Below are 22,657 nucleotides of genomic sequence, written 5' to 3' on the forward strand. Positions count from 1 at the left end.
GGAAACGATTTACTCTTCTGTTTGGTTGGCCACCCAAAGTGGATCTCACTTCCTAAGTTCAAAGGTTGTCGCATGCATTATGATTCAAGTCCAAGGACTCTAAACCCCAGGCCATAGTCCCTGCTGCTACCGTGGTGAAGGTGCCCTAGGGATACATCAAGCAGAGGGAGCTGGCACTCCCTGTTGGCAACAAAGCTCAGAGTCAGGAGGGGTGCCTGAAGATAGACAGGAATCTGTGTGCAATTTCCTGTTCTGGGTTCCTTAACCAATCTCCTCAGGGCATCTTGCAAAGGGCAAGGGCCCTTGACTGGTCCTCTGAAGCTTCTGTGTCTGTAGGACCTACACAGCAAGGCAGCCTTTGTCTTACAGGATAAAATGCTGTAGCCAACCTTGAAGACAGGCATGCACAGGACTTTGGTGGCCCTGTGTCAAAGGCTTATAGTTTTAGCCCCCCTCCCCCCATCTCTGTCTTCTCTCCTCTCTTTTCTTTCTTCTCTCTCCTCTGACTCCTCTTTCTATCCTCTCACCTCAATCTCAATCTCTCCCCCCTCTTCCCACTTCTCCCCTCCCTCTCTATCTCCTTGCCTCACTCTCTTCCTCTCTTCTCTCTCTCAGCATGCAGGTTTGTATAAGCCAACAACAACAATAACACAAATGATTGCCATGTTCATTTCTCTTAAGTGTTCCTATTTCTAGAATCAAACTTGTAAAAAAGTCAAGACTGCATTCATCTCTTGGCTTATGTTAAAGGTGTGGGTACATTTTAGGACTTTTACTAGATGGTCTTAAAATCTTTTCGGTTCTTGTTTATGACTATAAATGAACACGTTCATTTTAGCATTTACTCTTTATTGCGTGGTATGATGTACCCAAGTAATGTGAACATGAGCTGTCCTTAAATACCTACCTCACCTCCAGGCTCCACAGAAGCATCACCCTGTGCCTCCTACTGGGAGGAGGTAACACCGGAGCAACAGGGACATGCTGATAACGCATAGGGTTGGGTTGATTTTGTTTTGTTTTCAAATACACACATGTAGCTTGCAAGGAAGCCCGAATGGAAACAAGACAAATAACACTTGATGTATTATGTATAAAATGTAGACTTTGCAATAAAAAGCCAAAGGCACATAAAAATATATTTCAACTTTAAAAATAACTTAGTTACAGTAATACCTTGCTTGTTTTTAACCAACATGTAGCTGACAGTCAAACTTTTGCAACATGGAAATAATATACAGGGATATATAAGAACCACAAGGAAAAAAAAATCCCAAATCCTGTAAGGTTGCTCCAATATGCAAAGAGTAAAATCATAACGCTGGAGACTTCGCTGTGGTGAACCCAAAAGATACAATATACAAAAGAGGCTAGGAAAAAAAGGCGTAGGTGCCAAATAAGTAAGTTTCCTTCTCATAACATGCAATAAATTGCCTTGGAGAGACCCATGGACCCAGCCCTCTTAGACAGCCTGGATTTCTGGATTTCTGCATGTCTACAAACAAAACCGAGCATGTATGAGCATCAGCAATGCCTGTTGAAAATGAGCTCTGACTCACTTCCTCCTTTTTCTTTTCTTTTTTTTTTCTTTTTTCCAGAACAGGTTTTTTTGTTTTGTTTTGTTTTGTTAATTTTTAAAAATTATTGTTTTCAAAATTTTTGCAAACAGGGCATGATGGTTAAAAAAATATTTTGTAGGAACAAGAGTGTTATTTTAGAAAATGCATCACACGGCTGCAAATAAAAACAGTCAGAGCAGCTCTTTCCATCAGCTGTGGTTAGTTGATTTTTTTGTTTTCTGCTTATTTTGGTACCTCTTACTCCCAAGAAAAAGAGCTGACTCCTGGCTACTTATTTTTATCCATGACATTCAGGACTTCATCCAAAAGTGAAGGCCCAAGATCCAACTGCAGGGAGAGCAGGGAGCCGGTCAGGTCAGAAAGGGATTCTTCGGATTTAGTCTTTGACTTCACAAGCTCACAGGAGGCAGGATGCTCAAACATGTCGTCCGCGGGCCAGTCGGAGGAGGACTGTTCCGACAGGCTGGAGGAGTGGCTGTCCCGGCCCTGGCTGGACTGCGACCCGGAGCCACTGGAGCCCCACGAGGTATCTCCCTGGCGGACTGCCTCGTTCTCTAACACACTACTTTGCTCCTGAACTTTCTCTTCCATGACAGGCTCACAGCTGAGCCTTGGCAACTTAGGACGCCCGAAGGACTCCTGCTTGGAATGAAATGTCACTGGGGACAATAAGGGCAGCATCAGAGCCTGGGATCCCCCAATGGTGGGGAGGGAGATGGCATTTTTGAGCACCGGGGAGGGTGTTTCTGTGAACATTGAGTCCGAGGTGCTGTTGGCCCGGAAGAAGTCGTTATGCCCTGGGAACTGGCCAGAGTGTGCCTTCTCTTGGTTTCCGGGCAAGAGCTCATAGTTCCCTTGAAGAAAGGAAATATCCCCAAAGACGTCATGCTGGCCCTCTTTGCCGATGTGTATAGTGTGACGAAAGTCCCCAAGGGGAGGACTGATCATATCAGGGGACAGAATGTCCCTCAGTTTAAATTTCTTTCCCTTCTTGTTGTTTGCCGCTTTCAGGTAAATTGGGGTCTTGGCAGGCATTTTGGAATCTGAGAATGTCTATTTCACAGACCGGGGAAAGAGTGACCTTCTGCGCGGGTATCCTACACTTCCAAAAAGTCCTTTTGGATAAGAATTGTCACATCATTTCTTCTCAAGTGGCTCTAAAACGAGACAGGGTCTGAGAGATCTTGCTCAGTGCAGGGCCACGCAGGTCTTTCCGGAGAGCCAGTTACATTATTGAGTCCCTTCCACAGCTCGGAGAAACCTGGAAAAGACACCAGAGCAGGTTGTCATCTCCCAGCCTCCAGGGCCCACTCAGGCCTGCCACTCCCCAGAATATTACTCCTGTGCCTGGAGATAAAGGCCCGGCCAGCTCCCAGGGAAAGCCCAACTTACTTCCTTCTAACTGTGATAAGAACTCTAATCTCTGAGGGATTCACTAATAAATCCTTAGTTCTTAGTTCAGGAGAAAACAAAAAAAGGGGTACTTAGCCTCTAACCTAAAGCATCCATACTTTTAAAACATAGCTACAGGGGGTGGAGAGATGGCTCAGTGGTTAAGAGCACTGGCTGCTCTTCTAGGGGTCCTGAGTTCAATTCCCAGCAAGCACAAGGTGGCTCACAACCATCTGTAATAGGATCTGATGCCCTCTTCTGGTATGTCTGAAGACAGAGACAGTGTGCTCATATACATAAAAATAAATAAGTAAATAAATAATCTTTTAAAAACATAGCTACGGACATGGTTTTCTGAACACATCTGAGATTTTCATCTCCCTCTCTTCTCAAAACTGATGTCAAGGGACTAGAGACATACTCAGTGGTTAGAAGACTTTGCTGTCCTTATAGGGAACCTGGGTTAAGTACCCAGCACCCATATAGGGACTTACAACCATTTGCACCTTCAGGGGATCCGATGGCTCTCTAACCGCCATGGGTAGTAGCCATGTGTGTAATACACATACATATATACAGGCACTCACGAATACACATACAACTTAAAAATCCTGCAAGCAACATAGGACCAACTGGGTCTGTTTTAAAATTATATTCTTTGCTTTGAATGCACACTAACAAGACTGACAGTGAGTTATTGTTGAGATCTGCATACAAACAAAATCAAATGACTATCCCTAAAGAAGAAGGCTGGGCATTATCATTTAATAAGTGACACGCCTCACTAGAATGCATTCTTACTGATGGGGAGATAAGACTAAGGATGGGGTGCCAACACTCTGGAAGAACAGAGAAGAGCTACAGCTGGAAGCAAGCTGTGGTGCAGAAAACACTGAGCCTTCCTTCCACCCAGGACTCCAGCAGATCCTGGGATTCTGGGAAGAAAGAAGAAGAACTACTCCACTTCAAGACATACCTCGAGCATCTATAATAAGTTGGGCTGCCCCTGAGGATCTTTTGGAACATGACTGATAGGCGCATGCCCTGTCTCTGTGGGAGCTGAGGGGGTTCTAAAGTAAGCCTTCCTGCCTCCCGGGTGTTAATGCCTTTGCAGATTCAACTGTGACTTGCTTCTACCCAAGGAAATAAGGCAGCAGTCACTTCCTGGTTAGGTTACAGAAGCCCCCATCTGAGCTGAAGAGGAGGGTAAGAAAGGGAGAGTAAAGGAAGGGCGGGGAGATGGAGAGGGGGCTAAAAAACAAGGCTACGTCTAGAGGTGCCCCCGCATGCTTATGCACCTGACCTCACCCGTGTACCTGACCAAGCTCCCTTGCTGGCTTTGAAGTAGAAATTGATTTACCCCATCTAGTCTCTGATGACATACACAGTTCCGGTCCAAACCTTGGTCAGATCCCAGTGAGGCCCAGGCTCTAAGTCATGGCCAGATACCCACAGAAACCGTGACTTAGTAAGTGGATATCAATGCAGGTCCAATGTTAAAACCAAAGCATCTTCCCTGTAGACGGTATCTGTCGCAGGCATAAGTGATGAGCTCTGAGGAAAGTGCTCCAGGAGAGGTGTCAGTGCCTCCCCTCCCTTGCTGATGAAAAACTTAACCTTCTGAAAATCCCCCATCATCCCACCAACCCAAGTGCTGACACAGAGAAGCAAAATTCACATGACTCTCCTGAAATCTCTCACCCTGCTTCCCCTTCCCCTCCCAGTCCTCTGGCCCCAGGACTGACAATACTCCTAGGACTGGGTCAGACAGTGGCTTGAAGACAGTCCCAATTGCTTGGCAGCAGCTGGAGGCTCACTCCATCTGTTCCATATTTCTTTCCTTTCAGCAGGAGTTTTAAACTCGCTCATCAGTGACAGGTGACAAGGGCTGTGCTGTATGTTCCACCCACTGGCAAAGCCCAATACGGGGGAGGCATGCTGTCCAGCCAGCCAGGCCTGAGAAGGCAGAGAAGGCCTGGAAATGGGAGACAGGCAGCCCCGCTTGGCTTTGTGTGTGAGGAGGAGGCCTGAGGCAACAGGTTTGCTCCAATAGGACCTCAGATCCTAATGTTCTTCTTTAGCTTTGATTTGGGTCTTGTCTCATTAACAAAAGGTAAGACTTTACTACGTGGAGGGAGTGGTAGTGAATGCCTGCAAATCAGCATAGGAGAGGTGGAGACAGGAGGATTCTCATTACAAGGGCACCCTCTGCTAGTTCAAGGCTATTCTTTAAAAAAGCAATCACAACAAGCTGAAACCTTGGTAGACCTAAGAAAACACCAGTTTCTTTGCCATATAGGTACATTACACATAGCCCCAACCTAGGACCCCAGTGACACTTTCCTGCCCCAGGAGATGATAGGCAAGCCCTGGGAAGAACCACTCCCTGGGGCAGATTATCAGGGCTAGGATGGCAGCTGCCTTGGAAAAGATTCAAGGCTTGCCACTGAGGCCTGCCTAAGGCCTGTTGGGATATGTAAGGCCAAGAAGTAAGTACCCAGGGCAGGGCATTCCAATGCCAGAGTGTAGGTCTCCATCTCAGGCAGGGCCACTCATATCTGTTGTGTACGTGAATGAGAATGGGGGGTTGGGGATGAGGAAAGAGAAGACACACTTACTCCTATCTGAGGGAGGAATGTTCAGTCCCAAGGCTTCCTGGCTGGGCCTCTTAGAGCAGCCCCTGCCTGGCTACAGGACTGTGGGCTTTTAGCCGGAGGTTCCCTTGGCTTAGTAAAGGCTGGGGTTTATATTGGTGGCACTAAGACAGAGACCAGAGATAAGAGGGAAAAAGACAACGGTAGTGTGGAAACCTCCCAGAGCTAAAGGCTGGTAAATCAAAAGGGATGCTGGGTGGGGGCTGGTAGCGCGGCAGTCCCAGAGCTAAGGCAGTAGAGTAAAACTATACGCTACAGAGGGGACTATGAGAAATCTACAGAAGCAGCAGAGAGTAAGATGACCAACACAATGTGCCAGGACTAACAGCTGCCAAAGGCAATGGGAGGCAGGTTTGACTTTTAAGAGGGGAGATTACTGGGCAAAAACATCAGCTTTCCCATTTAAAGGAGTTGACATATATAGTGCTGGTCAGCACGCAGTAATTCCCACCCAGTCTTCTGTCCTCTCCCAGGATCTGTGAAAATTCCAAGCCTTGCTTATCTGCTAGCAGGTCTATTGTTCCTTCCCAGGCTCTTGGCTCTTTGGATCCATTATAGACAGCTAAAGTCTTCCTTCCCTAGTAAGAAGTGGCGGGTCTTGGAAAAGGTGTGTCCCTAGCACCTGGAATCTAATATGACAGTATTCTGTGAGAGCCTTTCTGCATTCATTCCCACAATGCTCTCTCACTCACAAGAACCCAAGAGGCTCCTGTTAGAATGCCCCATTTACAAACAGACACTACTGTGGCACAGACATTGAGTCAGCCTGAAAAGACCACATATTAGACCCAAGAATGACACATTCAACCAGTAGGCTAGCTTCCCCGTCTGAGGTGGTAAGCCGTTTAGAGAGCACAGTCTCTGGGAATTTAGTTAGCTCCCGAGTTACCAAGGGGATGCATTCCAGAGCCTGTTAGAGATACAAAGGAACACAGAGGAAAGAAAAGAGGCTTCTACATACACGACAGGAGGAGTGTGAACAGCAGCTTCTACATACATGACAGGAGGAGTGTGCACAGCAACTTCTACATACATGACAGGAGGACTGTGAACAGTATACATGACAGGAGGACTGTGCACAGCAGCTTCCACGTAGGGCAGCTGGGTGGTATCTTTCCTACTAGGGAATCATGTGCCCCTGGCCCCAGATTCTCCATATAGGGGTATAGTCCACTTAAAGATATGGGAGACACTGTTTATAGGGTATCCAATCAAACATTTGTAATAGCCAAGAGTTGGAGACAGCCTACCTTCAGAAGACTTGTACAGATGGTACAGCCATCCAAATTAGTAGTATTTACATCTAAGGAAGAATGAATCGTTTAATACAGCCACAGGGAAAGAGCCCGGCCACGCACATGTTCAAAGGAAGAAAAGGTAGGTGCAGAAGTGAAGTGTGTAAGTCTAACTGTGTAGGCTTGTATGTATATCTATACAATGTATCAATAGATACCGAAGAAACTAACAATGGTGACTGTCCTCAGACAGCCAACATGAATGGGAAGGGACAAAGGTGAAAAGGAGACAGCCATGCTCATCCTTTGAGACGTCAGCGTTCTGAACTACTGAATCAACCGGCTGTTTGAATAATAAAAATATAACAAGTAAATGTGCATTGCTTACACACTGTATTAGAGAGCCAGTTTTGCACAAGGTACTTAGGTCTGGCAAAATCCAGGTGTCACATGACGAGCGCTTATTGCATTTATTCCTGTGCTTCAGTCAGGACTCCACCACTAGCATAGACTCAGGGACATCCAGGCACACAGGGTGCTGGTCACTGACACCAGGCTACCCTTCCACATCTTCACCCATTTCCTGGGATCACGAGCTCTTTGTTCAAGCTCCAGTGTATCATACCTATGCACTTTAGCATCTGTGTGTGTTCACTACCATCCTCCATCTTTTAAAGACAGAAAGGAAGGTTTCTATGCACAGACCTTTCTCAGAAACACATCCCTTGATCCTGAAATCTGAAGTCTTCATGAGTGCAGACTGTGGTTTCCTTCCCATGATAGAGATGAAGAGGAGAGCCATTCATACTCATCTGGGGAGTTATATTCCTCAGACAGCAAGCACTCAAGTTCTGAGCACCGCTGAGGGAGGCTCTGCCAACAGAAGGGCTGAGCTCCCAGGCAGCCATTAGGCATCCTCTCCCAAGGAGACAGGCTACCCATGCTCTTACTTACAGGCACCTGTGAGAAACCCAAGATGTCAGGACACAGAGTAAGACCTTAGGGGGTGCTAAAGCCACACCTCTGATGGGGAGGGCAAATGGCTGGGTTGTCACTCCTGTATCAATCTAGAAATTCTATTTACTGATGACTACCTTAAGCATATAAGCAGATGATTAAAAACAAAAACAAAAACCCAAAGCAATAACATCTTAATTGTGGGGAAAACGGAACCATTTCTTCACTAGTGATCTTTGGTGGGCGTAGGGATGGGAGGATTTCTTAACTAAGGTTTTCACTTCCATCCTGCTGGGGTCACAGGTATATATCACTAACACCCTGTTTTGTTTTCTTTGGTTTTATCTATTTTCTTTTTGTTTTATGGAAATAGAGTCACACTGTATAACCTAAGCTATCCTAGAGCTCACTCTGCAGCCCCGGCAGGCCTCAGACTTAAGGGTATCCTCCTGCCTTGGCCTCCCAAGCATTAAGATTACGAGCAGGAGTCCCCATATCCAGCCTGCTTCCTCACTTAATAGATGGTCTTACCATCTATTTCTTCTGTCATTCTTGTGGCAAACAAAATAATTCTAAACATACTGTCATGGCTATTCTTGGTTGTCAACCTGACTATACCTGGAATGAACTACAATCCAGAATGGAGGGCACACTGTGAGGGATTTCCTGCTTGGTTAAGACAGGGGTGAATTAATCTACTTCTAGTTCAGACCTTTGAGGCAGGAAGACACATACCTTTAATCCAGATCTTGAGGCTGGAAGATATACCTTTAATCTGGACCATACCTTCTGCAGGAAGTCTATATAAGGACATAGAAGAAGGAAGCTATCCTTTTTGCCTGCTTGCCCTTGTCTTGTCAGCACGTCCATCCCTTCACTGGCATTGGAGCTTACCTCTTTGGGATTCCAGCAGATACAAAAGATCAGCTGAGACATCCAGCCTGTGAGACTTGAGTCACCAGCAGATTCTTAGACTTTCTGTTTACAGTTACCTATTGTCGGATTGTCTGGACTGCAGCCTGTAAGTCATTCTAATAAATCACATATATTTCTATCAGAGAGAGAGAGAGAGAGAGAGAGAGAGAGAGAGAGAGAGAGAGAGAGAGAGAGAGAGAGAGAGAGAGAGAGAGAGAGAGAGAGAGAGAGAGAGAGAGAGAGGAGGGAAGATACTCATTCCATGAGTCCTGTGACTCTAGAGAATTCTGACTAATACACATACCAATATAAGCAGACAGCAAGGGCATGGCGGGGGGGGGGGCGGGGAGAGAGTTATAAAAAAACAAATTACTGACTGAAAAATCAGTTCCTGGATTGCTCAGAATTGAGTGTACTGACAACTTACTAGGTTGTGAAAGAACAAAGAGGTTGAAATTTTGAGGGAAAATCCGTTTATTTTAAGAAAGGAATGCTTGCTTTGTCTACTAATTATTTTTAGATTAATTCTTGGTTGGGAGAAGGATACAAAAAAATGTCCTGCATCTTGCAAAACAGGTTGCAATGTTAATTCAAAACACACATGAGGAAGTGAGGGCAGGTGGTGTGAGTGGAGGATGGTCCCTTCCTGAGGGACCCCTGGTTGCTTTCCTCTCCTCTCCTTGTAGGAAGTGAGTTGGAATTCAACTTCCCATTTCTGGCTTAGAAGTCAGAAAGAGCCTTGCTCACGTGATTCAAGGGCATCCCAACTCAATCTTCTCCCCCACACCCCTGCCCCTCACGTCTGTACTGGGAATGGGACCCAGAGCCTAGGCAAATGTCGAGGCGTTGAACCACCAAGCTCTACTCCCAGCTCCAGATTTGATCCTATCTCCCTTTTGCCCCAGCACAGTCACCATGGAGCCAGGAGACCTCCCCTAGCACCCAGCTGCAGCACCACCATTTGCACATTAACAAGCAAAATTATATATTATCACTCTTTCCTGTCTGTATAAACCAACAGTCTTAAGGAAGCATGATGGGATAACTACCCTCCCACCTGGCTCCTAGCGCAGTGTCTCCTGTGTGTTTCTCTGTGACCAACCAGGAGGAGAAAGTAGTAACTTTTCGGCCCCTCCACTTCATTCAGGCTCCTGAACTGTACTGGCCCCTGGACTGTACTCCTCCGAAAGGGATAAAGGCTACCTGGAACGTGTTTCTCCATGTTCTGGGGAGGGCAACTGGAGGTCAACCAAGTAAGGTGAAAGAAAGCTCTAAAAGGAAACTAATGGTACACTAATCTGTAGTGATCTGAAGGATTCATTTCATTGTAATGAAAAAGAGATTAAATTGTTCAGGGCAGGGCTAGGGCCGATAAGAAGGAAAATTCAAGGACACAGAGCTTGACTTCCCTCCAGGGAGGAACTAGAGAACCAGATTTCTTGAAAGATGGAATGGGGAGCCAAGGGAGCTAGAGAGGGACAATGTATACTCCACAGAAGGAGGGCCTCACAGCGGGAGGAGCCGGAATTCTGGAGCCTCCCCCAAGGTGCATGGAAGCCTTCTACAGGGGACACTCTCATTAATTTCCCCAAGGCTCCATTTCACACTCCCCAATAAACAGGTCCACAGACTAGTCCCTGAAAAGGCTTTCTGTTCAAACACAGCCCTGCTTTCACTTGCTAATGACTAGCCAACCTTTGCTATCAGGAAACCTAAGCATCATTACAAAGCACTCCAAGGCCAGGCCAGTCCTTTTACAACTCTGGCAGGGGCAGGGGTACCTTTCTAGGGAAAAAAGTTTAATTCACAGAGAAGAATTTTGGTATTAAACATTTAACACCGAACTTAAAGGGCTTGGAGTGAGAGGAACAAGACCAGGGCATGCTTTTCATATTTCTAGCCTGTTCTACTCCACCCATCAGAAGATAAGATGTCTTTTCCATCTTTAGAGTCTTATCTTCTGCCCAGGGTTCTTAAACTGAGGACAGTTGTTGCCTCTTGCAAAACTGAGCTTCTCAGAGCCCAAGGTTCCAGCCGAGGAGCTCTGCCCTGCAAATCCTGCCAGGCTGAGCAGGCTCTAGTTTATGGACCCACTCCGAAAGTCTGATACACCCACCTTCAATTATTTATAAATGGACTTCTCACTTATGATTAAACAACAGCTTGTATTTACTTTCTTTTACAACCCCAGTTATATAGGGAGCCACAGATGCCATGTGGGAGACTCACTACTAATTTATGTACACTCCTCACATTTACTGAACTTAATTGCGCTATTTAAAAGATTTTTTAAAAGCATAACTAAATGACAGGACGCCCACCTCCCAAGGTTCCAACACTTATGAAGAGAGCCCATTAGGGTATTTATTTTGTTTTTTTGTTTCTTTTTTTCTTATAAAAGTGAGTTACAAGGGCAGACTATATGGACATTGAGTCCTAACAGTTATAACAAGGTAGGCCGAGGGCAAGTTCTCTCATGCCTGTTTCATTCTGCATGACTGGTTTTACAGAGTCTTAGCTTCAGTGCTGGCCAGAAGCACCCAGCAGGCCCTCGAGGACTGTCCTTGTTGGTAGGAATCCATCAAGGACCTTACTGTGAACTTCTCACATACTCCATAGCTAATGGATCCAACTTGGTCTGCGACCATACAAAGATAATACCAAAAAAAAAAAGAAAGATTTTGACCCTCTTCTTTACAGCACTGTTCAGTCATTCCAATTTTTGCCAAAAGCCAAGATCTCCCAGGACTGCTTAGTTGTTCAAATAATAGAGCGAAACAAAGCCTGCCAACATTTCTGTCAGCAGTTGCCTGTGTGCAACACCAGCTCTGACAGTAGGTAGGAACCCAGAAATCCAGACTGTGGACTCTTCAGAGGCCCGGTGCGAGGATGTCTCGACTCCTTTGCTGTTATGATACATTCTCACACTGGGCATTCTGAATTCTCTGTTTCTCCTTTGTGGTCACAAAAGGGACAGACTGGGGATTTCCGGGCTATCCTTGCATCTTGTTAGGGCTGACTATATCACCCACGCTCCCTGAATGGGTTAAAATCACAGGTTTCTCTGCATCACATGTTCACTGGCTATGTGGCCATTTCACTCCTCTGTGTTAATTACACATTTGTCTATATTATGCACATATATCTGAATGAATGCATGAGCTCTCTAACTAGGCTGAAATTCTATGAGCTCAAAGTGGGCCTGCCTCCTACATCAATCGCAAAGCAGAGTGAACTTCAAATTTTGAAATGTCCAATCCATATCCAATTTGATTTTTCTGTTCCAGCAGACAGGTTGATTGGCTCCAAGAAAAGCAGCCCACAGTGTAAGTTGTCTCTGTAGACAAGACAAATCTGAAATGCTGGGCTCTTTAAAGAATTTATACATGTAATAGCTGATAGATGAGAGCTTGCGGTAGCCCAGGCAGGCACTCATGAAATACTTAGGCCACACCACCTAGGAACACTAAGCTCATGGTTCTGGTCAATCATCAGGAGCCAGAATTTCTGACACATTGTTCCATCAATTGGATAACACGATATGTACCAAACAAAATGATTGCTCCCAAAACCCGGCAGCCCCAGAGAGAAGGATGCACAGAGACTGCAATAACGATCGCAGCAGCCCCCTGCCTGACTTGGTCAGATGCCCACAATGGGTGAAGACTCGCCCGCCCAGCTCTAACTCACAGCTCATTGCTGGTTTTGCTATTATGAAACATAATCTCAAAAGGAATTTGACTTTGTGGTTGGTTAAGGTCAAAAGATTAAAAATTTAAAGCAACAAGAAAACCTCCGAGCCTCAGGAAAGAAACCAAACATCCTGTTCTTAGAAAATATCCCATGTTGTTACTTCTCTTCCCAGAGGAAGCACTCACGTGACTGTGCGTGTACAACCTCAGGGCCCCACTGCCCTGGGGACAATGCTCCCTTGGTCCATGGCTATTCGCACTTAACTTCCCTTCTAACTTTCTGAAACCAAGAACTCTGTGTCCCAAGGTGGAATGTCTTCCTTACCTTCTTCCCACCAAACACAATTCATAACATCCTCTGAGACCTGCTTGAAAGCCATTTCCTTCTGGGAGGAAGTTTTCTGACTCATCTCACTGAATCCTGCGTAATCCTGCCTCGACGCTGCGTGGCTTCTGGGCTTTCTTAGGTCTCGTGTAGAACTTACGTCATTTGTTATTTTCCTGTTTTCTGCCTTTGTGATTTTTATGCCTATCTCAAAAAGAGTAAGGTAAGCCATGGTACTATAAATGAGAGCTACTGTGGGGTCTTTTTACATGCTGACCACTAATACAAGTCGCTCAGATTTCACTATATAAGCTCTTCTTCTCTTTCTGCCTATCTCAGACATCAAGGGCCTACAATAGGTGAGTCAGGTCTAAACCCTTACCTGTTTTGGTAAATAAAGTTTTATTGGAACGAACACCCAGTGAACGCGGAGTTGTTTCTGTATTCTCCATAGGACAGCAGTTCTCCTCAGAGGGTAACTTGGCACCCTCAGCAAGTAACAAAACAAATGTTTAAATCCTGTGACCTCAGGTGGAAAGGAGTGGCTAGTGGCACCTCATGGACACAAAGCAAACATGCTGTTGAACAGTCCCTCAAAGAAAATTATCAGGCCTTGAGCCTCAATAGACTGAAGTTGAGAGACCACAGCAGAATCACCACTGCCAGAATTGATACCCGAGCAGAGACTGCATGTGGCCCTCAAAGCATCCTGAAAACCCCTTCCTGAAAAGGTTTGAACCCTTGCTTTAGATACTTGCATCTCTACAAAGCTTTGTTGTCCACCCCCATCACACCCTGCACAAGGCTTCAACTACCATTTCTAATGATAACTTCCAGAGTAGAACTTCAGCTCACACAGACCTACTTTTAAGTCTAGACTAGAACCACTCAAAGTGGTCCATGGACCAGACCAGTCCATAGGTAAAGAAATTGAAAGTAAGGTCTTAGATAAAACTTTTTTGACATTGCCATAGCAACCAAGCATATGGTTGGTGTTAATGATAAGTCTGGGGTTTGGCACTGTTGATCTTGCTGTGTGGGGTCCGAGTCATAGATTTCACTGTGCACAAGAAGTAGCATCAATTCTGCCACAGATTGAAAATTGAAGTCAAAGGCAAAACAGTGGCTCTTCTCAGAGAGTGTGAAGCACTGTGTTTCTTTCCTGCATTCTGGGGTTCCCTACTTTGCTTTCCTGGGAGACTCCATCTTTCCTCCCTCTGACTAGCCATGGTGAGGGCCTTCTGTGCTTTCCTCTCTTTCTTTGTAAATGGCAAAACCTAGCTATCATTTCAACCTCTCCCTAGCTTCATTCTCCTGTCAAGCCTAAAACCCTATCACTGAATCTCTCCTCATTCGCCCCCCACAATTGCCATGTTGTACATTTGCCTCTCCTCTTTCTCTTCTTACCTAGAATCCACCCATAACCTTAAAACCTTTAAGAGGCAGGCCCACCCTTACAGCCTGGAGATAGGACTGCACATGACCACACAGGCAAACCGAGGAGCTGCCCAGCCCTGCAGCTGTAGCTCTTCCCTGTTGCCAAGGCCTCTGGAATTCCTTAGCATCATGTGGGCATCTGACATCCACTAACCATCACACCGAATTGTAGTTACTGCTTCCTTGCATGTCACCCCCACCCCGATTAGGCTGTCTGTCATCTATGAGAATTAATTATTTTACTCATAGAAGGAACTAAAGAGAGCATATATTTGTGAATGTTATTTAAAGGGGGAAATAGCTTCTACCCATGCCTACAAAGTGCAAACCAGTATCATATTAGAGAGTTAAGACTACCTTGGGCCATTCAATGTAATCTTCTGATTACATTCAAGTTCAACTTAAAGAGTGAGATTCTAGAGAAGCAAGGAGCCCGCTCTGCTGACCACTCCTTTTAAGTGGAAGTAAGTTCAGGAGAATTGGGCTCATGTGACCTAAAAGCATATGAGGAAATATCAGGAAACCACAAAGGGCATCCTATAGCAAAGGGAAGCCCTGGGTGGGGCCTGTAACAGCCACAAGAGAGGGCTCCACTTCATTTGAGAACAGCCTTCTCAAGGCTTACAGAGGATGGAATGTCCTAAGGCCCAGCAAATACTTGTCTCCATTTGGTCACTGTGCAGAGCCTTTGAAAAAGTATAGAGTAGTTTAAACACACACACAGTCTAAATTATTTTCAAAATGAGGATAAGACTCCTTGTTGACTGTTGCATCTATTTTTAGTGATATTGAGATCTTTGCATTCAAGAAATGTGGCCAAGCAGGTCCTAGTTGTCTACTCAGCATCTGGACTCCTTTGCTTCTTTGAGAGCTGCTAGGTGGGAAGATTAGGTTTGTCTCTGACTTTGGCAAAGCCCGAGGAGGGCCCTGATGAAAGCACAATGACTTGAAGGATATAGCAGCTGTACTTCTCTCTAGATAGCAGGGGACCCACAGGGACCCCTCCATGTGCTAGTGACAGGCCAGAGTATAGAGCTGCCTTGTAGGACTTGAGTAGCAGTAGGATGAAGTCAACAAGAATCAGATGAATAAGTAGGAAGTCCTGCAATTGGGTTAAAGCTCGTTACATAATCACATAAGTGCAGAAGAAGGCAGGATGTGGCTGGCAGCTCTTATAAAAACAGACCTGGACATCTTAGCTTACTTGTGAGCTGAAGTGGTGACAGAGGAAGCTAAAGCCCCTGAAGGCTCCCTGCACGGACCCCAGCCAGACCCCCTTCTTTCCATCTCCTGCTGGGTTGGAACTTGTCTGGAGACCCCATGTTATAAGGTGCTCTAGAAGCCGGTGTTCATCTAAATACTTTCTACCAGCTTTAGCATTTCTGTTCCCCTTCCTGGTGTGACAGTGCTAATCGGTGCCAGTGACTTCCTCTTGAGACTTGAGTTTCCTGCTCTGCAAACTCTAAATAGAATTATGGGCATCTTTTTGAGGCATGAAGTGCCTGGCAAATGGCTGGTAGGCAATGAGCCCCAAACCCAGGGAGAGGTAGATGCTACTGATAGTGACTCTGAAAGAGCAGTGCTGCATAAGGTCGGCTTTAGAAACTCACAGTTGGAAGCTGCATTAGTCTGGGTTCTCTAGAGGAACAGAACATATAGAAGGACTATATACGATTTATTGGAATTGTTTACAAGCTGTGATCTAGCTAGTCCAACAACGCTGTCTACCAATGGAAGGTCCAAGAATCAGTCCAGTAGTATCTGTTCAGTGCCCAGGGCTGATGTCTCAGCTGGTCTTCAGTATAAGCCAGACTCCTGAAGAAGTAGGCTCCCATGCCAGTGATGGCAAGAGGACAAAGAGAGCAATCCTCCTCCTTCCAAGTCCTTTTTACAGATTGCCACCAGAAGGGGAGCCCCAGATTAAAGGTGTATCTTCTCACCTCTCAAGATCTACATTAGAAATGGGTCTTCCCATTTCTGATGATGTAAATCTGCTGCAGGTGTAGCCAGCAGCTTGAGTTTTAGGTTAATTCTAGATACAGTGAGGATGACCACCAACAATAGCCGTCACAGAAGTGTCTTCCAACTTTATTTCTTTTAGACTTTAGGATCTGGATACCTAATTGATTGCTTTAACTAAAGCGTAAAGTCTTCCAAATGATGCGGCTCCTGCCTAAGACAAAACTGAGCACAAAGCAATCCCTGTTTGGACTCCATACACAACAATTGAGACCCAACTGAATGTGCTGTGTGTTCCCCAGCAGGCTGGTGGCAGCGATCACCTCTCTGCAAGTGAGCCACTGGATTAAGGAGTCCTTCATGAAGGATCCTGGGATAAAAGCCACCAGCTCGAGCATGAAACTAATCTTACCATTGCACCCCGACTCAGCATGACTAGAAGACATTTCATTCTGAAGACATCTAAACGTGAGAATACCACATGCAGTTCAGCCTGCCCAAAGGGAGCCATGTGTCTCTAAATATGACCTTCAGGATGTCACCAGAACAAGACAGATTCCCAAATGTCTAAGCTGTCCAAACAGAAGCCTGTCTTTGAAGTTTCTGCCTTCCAGTCTGCGCTGGCTCCTTAGAGAACTACATGGCTGTTTTCCAGCCCAAGGCCCCTCTTTATTATTAACAGGATAGGCTAATGCTGGTAAGTCACATGGATACTGGCTTATTGAAATCTAGAGCTAGAGATGATCTGCACTCATGAAACACCAGATCCTGTTAGAGATGACAAACAGGCTTCCAGAGGCCGGAATCACACCATACGGATGCACACCAAGCTGTCAACCTGTGTTTTCGGATCCAGTCTGTGCTCCCTCTGCCTGCTTCCAAGCAGAACCACCACTTCTGATTGCCAGCATCTTCCTGGTTTGGTCTTCCTGCTCAGCAGCCTACAAGGCACACGCACAACACACAAGTCGTCTGTGCAACTGTGGCTTGGTGCTCCTGAAAGTGAGTTTTCTACCGGAGAAGTCCTGCAGCCATTGTGAGGGCGAACCACTCTGAGACACAGTGGAAGCCTTGCCCACAGGGAGTCACTGCCACTGGTATAGTGGTTACTCTGCAAAGCTGTGCAGGAAGAGGGTCAGCACGTCACAAACTGGCTTCCTGTAGTTCACTTTCCTGGTCTTTCTGAGTCTTTAGGAATGCTTTATGTGTCAATCCCATGGGGTCACTACAGGATATGACCACTTAATACTGCTTAAGAACCAAAGGCTAGAAGGCCAGTCCTAACTTTCTGAAACACACAGCTTGCAAGACAATAAAAATCTTTAGCTTTTAGAAATGTCCTACTCTTAAGGTCTATTGTGAACGACTCACTGAGGCAGGCACTGATGACCTTATAGACACTACTGAGGCTAATCAGCTTCCATACAGTTTGGCTACTTAGAAGTGGGGTGGCGGAGATGGCACTGGTGGGCATGGTGGCATTTGTATATAGCTCCAGCCCCCAGGATGCTGAGACAGGAGGATCAGGAGTTCAGGGTCAGAAACAAAACCACAACAAAATAGCCACAGTTTTAATGTCTGTTTCCTACTATAAAGCTATACGGTTAGATGTAAAAGCTGCTTTTCCACCTGGCACACTTGAGTCTGGTACCCCACTCTGTAAAAGTTGACAATCGAAGTGCATCAAGGCTAAAAGGGAAAAAGATTCCCTGACCGATTGCTAATTGCTATAGATGTAGCTGGTTACTTAATATACTTTGTAGGATGTTGTTTTGTTTTGTCGTCTTTAAAGGAAGCGGACAGGAAAAGAGAAAATTCCAAATCAGGTTGGACAGCCCCAACTCCAACAGCTGTCCCCTTAGCAAACCTGAGTCATTTCCAGAGCCTGCCCTGGGATGAAGCTAGGACTTCACAGCTGATGAGAAGCAGAGGCCAGGCAGGTTGTCCTGGGCAAGGGCACTCTAGCCTGTAGAGCTTCTTTCTTTGTGCTATCTTTCACACCAGACATTTATCTAGCGCTGTTCAGGGCATGTTCACTGCTGTCGCAGGCCCCCTTCTGTCAAGGACCGAGTTCAGGGCCTTTCTGCCCAACCTCCTGCAGCTGCTAACTTCCCTGGAATTATCAGGGCAGTATCACTACTCCACAGGCACTGAGTATCCACTGGGTGTCAGGGGCAGCCAGGAGGGCATGCAATGACATACCAAACGTGGTTATTCAGCCCTATTACCTCTGACTGATCCAAGGACACGCCTACACAGGGGCTGTGTTCATTCCAGGATACTGGAGTGCCTTGTCCCCAGCTGGGCCATGGCTTTCTCTTTTCAGAGTTCCACATCTGCACCTAGTGAATCTCTTAATTTATGCTATAAACTACTCAGACCAACTCTAGCAGTTTCACGCTAGCTCTGCTATAGAAGAACAAGGTCACCATACACAAGACGGAACCAACCGCCCTTAATAATTAAGTAATTCAAGCTGTCTTCCCTACGGCTGGCAATTACTGTCACCTTCCTTTGGGTGGTGATACGGTGAGATGATACAGGATGGGTTCCTTTCCAGAGGCCAAAAGCCATAACAGTAATCATATTTCATAGCTCCCGTAACCCTCCACCCAGACAATGGCGGTGTGGTATTCAGAACTAGGTCAAACATACCTGAGTTCAAACTGTGCCCTGCTACTTACTTAGCTGTATAAACTTGACCAAGGTACAGAACTCGAGAGTCTAAGTTCTTGTCTGGAAAAGAAGTACCATATCATCTATCTAAAAGACTGACTATGGATATTAAATGAGACAATCACACAAGCCAAACCACTTGTCCAATATCACACAAGTGCTACATGCTAGAGCCAGGCAATGGACCTAGGTGGTCTTACCCCAAGGTAATAATGTCAGGCTTTCCCAATCCTTTAATCCAAAAAGGCACAGACTCCCATATAGATTTGGGCACTAGGACACACCCACAGTTAGGTATGCTCTTTATTGTATAGCTTTGGGCAACCTACATCACTGGTCTGTCTTCTGTTATTACACCTGTAAAATGTAGGCACTAGCACACCTTTCATAGAACGATTGTTTAGTAATGAAGAGGTTAACGAAGGCACTGAGAAGAGTACTTAGCTTAGCACCGAGGATTGTTTAGTAATAGAGAGGTTAACGAAAGCACTGAGAAGAGTACTTAGCTTAGCACCGAGGATTGTTTAGAAATGGAGAGGTTAACGAAGGCAGTGAGAAAAGTACTAGCTTAGCAGTGAGGATTGTTTAGAAATGGAGAGGTTAATGAAGGCACCGAGAAGAGTACTTAGCTTAGCACTGAGGACAGGCTTTGTGCTAGAATTACTTTTGATGTTCATTAGAATTCTCTGACCTGCACTCTTAAGAGATTTTTTTTTTTAATTGGCCTGGTTGAATCTGCTACTTGTTCTCTGGGAAACATAGTGTATTTAAAAATACAATTTTTAGGTTCTTAATGAAAATAAATCAGTGGGATTCTAGTTAGAAAGACACTAGGCTGAGCCTTTATGAAATCAGACTGAAACAAGGGTGGTAATAATAAAATAATAATAATTAGTAGTAGTAGTAATAAATTGGCACAATTTTTCTAAGGGCTTTTAGGTCGGGAACTGTATTGCCACCCATTGAATAAATGCTATGTCTAATGGGCAAAGGACTTGTGAAAGTTTTATGGCTTGGTTAAAAACCTTAGGGTGATATAGGTTAAAGAGATTTTATCCACAATGCTGTTGAATAGCAGGAAATTTATAAGTGGAAAAGGGCAGCTTTTGTGAACATGTCAGACATAAAACAAAACACCACATTAAAGGGAAGACTGGAGCGCAGATAGGGCTGCCTGGCTCCAGGGAGCCATTCTGCAATCATGGTCACAGCTTTCTATGCATCTTGGACCCCATTTAAATTCACAATAAAAACCAAGAAAGCAAATGTACACCAGGTACTTTACTCTCCACACCTTTCTAGGTGCCCTGAAGATAGGAGGCAGACTTTCAGGGTGCAGATTAGGGGGGTGGGAGGGAGCTCATCTTACTCCATGTCTTCAGGGGGCTGCCACAGCCTCGGCACCATGTTCCAATCATGAAATTCAGAATGCAAATCTCTAGCAGATGAGCCGGCTGGAAAACAGAAACTGCCACAGGCCCAGAAGGCTTCCAAAGTTCTCCTCTAAACAACATCTGTGAGCCCAGGGGCTGTGAGCCCAGAGACTGGTAGCCCCGTCTTACAACCATGGGTGAGGCCTACTGGAAAACCTAGGCACTTCCAGATGGACTGTCAACCATTCCTTGAATATAGATCTTAATCCTTTATCTCACACGTTACATTGCTAGACATTTCACAACCGCCTTATGGCCGAGTCCTTCATTCTGAAAAAGGTGTTTGTGTATACTGACATCTAAACTGTCCATCAAATCACAGTGGTGGAGGGATCTACAACTGTCCAGAAGTTGTACTCCCTAGCTCAGTTGTTAGTTGAAAGACCTTTTATAAGTCAGACCATTACAGGAGTCTTTTAATGGACTTAGGGATGCCCCTGGGGCATCCTGACTGCTTCCTGGGGAGGCTTATTTCTATTTCTCCCTGTGATGTTAAGGGGAAGTTCCTAAGTCTGGATCTGCTATTAAAGCAGGGACATCTGCTACCCTCCTAATATTTTCAAGGCGGCACCCCTCCTCCACCCCCTCCCAGAACTCGAGGATACTGTGAGGGCTACAAGCTGCCAGGGTGAGGAAGAAGCAGAAGGAATCTTTGTCCCCCTAACACATCCATCAGTTCCCTCCCCAGAGCCCCCACTACACACTGCACACAATCAGCAGCCCACTCCCCGCAAACGCACCAAGGCTGCAAAGATTCAGGCTCCAGTCCCTGCCTGACATTCCTCTTCCCACCCTCCTTTTAATTCACTCACTTTTTTTAAAAAAACAAAATGTAATTACTTGACTGTCAGCCGGGGCTGCACTCTGGGGCTTTAACTCCTTTCAACACAGATGTGCGCCCAGCTTTGATGCCGCTGTACTCGCAGCTTGTCCCAGCCACAGCCGGCTCGGTAATGTAACATTCAAGTGCGTATTTATTTTTAAACTGACCTCTCCTAGACGGTGCAGTATAAAGCAGGTCCTGCCAAAAAATATGCTACTTTCTATTTATAAGATGAAACACATGCCTTCCCTCCCAAAGGCGAGAGGGGGGTGGAGTATAATAATTCATAAAGAAAAAAACTGACTGGCCGGATCCATTCGTCCTCGCATGGCTGTGTCAAGATACTTAGTGAGAAGGAAGAGAAAAGAAGAGGAAGAAGAGCAAATAGCAGGAGGAAGAGGAGGAGGAGGAGAGGCAGGAGGAGAAGGAGAGGGGAAGGAGGAGAAAGGGGGAGTAAAGATCTTGTAAACGCTTCGGTTGTTCAGAAACCGCAGTCAAGAAAAAAAAAATTTTTTTTCCCCCAACTACCTGATCTGCAGGTTGGAGCTTCAGCTACAATGTGCTGCCTCTGTCAGTGCGGAAACTGCCAAGCTGCGCTGTGCACTCTCGCGGCGCGCCGCATCGGTGCAAACACACAACTAGAGGGCCGCGGTAGCCAAGTGCGGTTTGTTCTGCTGGAAAAACGCAACACGCGCCCAGAATGGCTGTCAATGGCCTGGAGGGGGCCGTGCTGACTGCAGCCCCACCCTAAAGAAGTAGGTGGCAGAGCTCCGCGTTCTGATACCCCCTCCGGACGTCAAGCATGATGTCCCCTTTGATCCTCTAAACATCAGCTCAACCAGGCGGTGCTGTAGATTATCCTCGCACCCTCTAAGTCTTCCAAGGCCACCATCTGCACTAGCTGGAAGGGGCTTAGGTTGAGGGTCGGACAGTCTTACAGGTGGAGAGACAGCCTGGGTTACACACTCACCAGCAGTCTCTAAGGCTCCTAGCTTCTGCCCGGAGGGCCGGGCGTCGGCCCGGGTCGCCTCCCGAGGGCGCACAGCTGGTGCGCGCAGAACCAGAGGGACGGCAACGGTTCACCGCAGAATCTGCTCCGGGACTGCGCGCGGCGTCTCCCGGGAGGCAGCCGCTGCGGAACTGGGTCGTCGGCGAGCGTCCCGCTGCTGTGCTCCCAGCGGCAGTTGGAAGCGCCCGCGACACTGTGCGCGCGGCTTCGGACGCCGGGCCTCAACCTGCCGAGGGCGGGGCGCAGGACGCTGGGCGGGGCCGGCGCGGGGCGGGGCGGGGCTGTGAGGCCAGGGCAGGGCGGGGAGAAGGGTGCGGGCGGACCTGGACGGTCCCTCCGCTGTACCTGTGTCCCCCACCTCCCCACCACCCCCAGACCCGCAGGACTGGAGGCGAGGCTACGGACACTTGGAGGACAAAGGGTACCCACTGTCACCTCCCAGTCCCACCCCTCCCCGGTTGTGGCTTCTCTCAGAGGCAAAGCCGGCTGGGGCTCCCCCAAGCACAAAGAAAAGTGGCGGGGTGCTCCCTTTAAAGAGGGGACCCCAGAGTGTTGCTGTCCGTACGGTGC

General features: G+C 46.6%; 1 protein-coding gene across 2 annotated transcripts; it reads right to left on the reverse strand.

Annotated features, from left to right (window-relative positions):
* Positions 1 to 1,062: 1,062 nt before the first annotated feature.
* Positions 1,063 to 22,310, reverse strand: Cdc42ep3 (CDC42 effector protein 3). 2 transcript variants are annotated; one of them, XM_021149876.2, is made up of 3 exons: positions 22,049 to 22,274; positions 21,607 to 21,752; positions 1,063 to 2,841 (listed from the first exon to the last, which is right to left on the reverse strand). In XM_021149876.2, the coding sequence occupies exon 3, from the start codon at positions 2,613 to 2,615 to the stop codon at positions 1,848 to 1,850; it is 768 nt and encodes a 255-aa protein (XP_021005535.1). In that variant the 5' UTR covers positions 2,616 to 2,841; positions 21,607 to 21,752; positions 22,049 to 22,274; the 3' UTR covers positions 1,063 to 1,847. The 2 variants fall into 2 exon arrangements, with proteins under 2 accessions (XP_021005535.1, XP_021005534.1); XM_021149875.2 differs by lacking the exon at positions 21,607 to 21,752 and having other exon boundaries at positions 22,049 to 22,310.
* Positions 22,311 to 22,657: the final 347 nt, after the last annotated feature.

The sequence above is a fragment of the Mus caroli genome, chromosome 17 (assembly GCF_900094665.2).
Source record: "Mus caroli chromosome 17, CAROLI_EIJ_v1.1, whole genome shotgun sequence".
Lineage (NCBI taxonomy): Eukaryota > Metazoa > Chordata > Mammalia > Rodentia > Muridae > Mus > Mus caroli.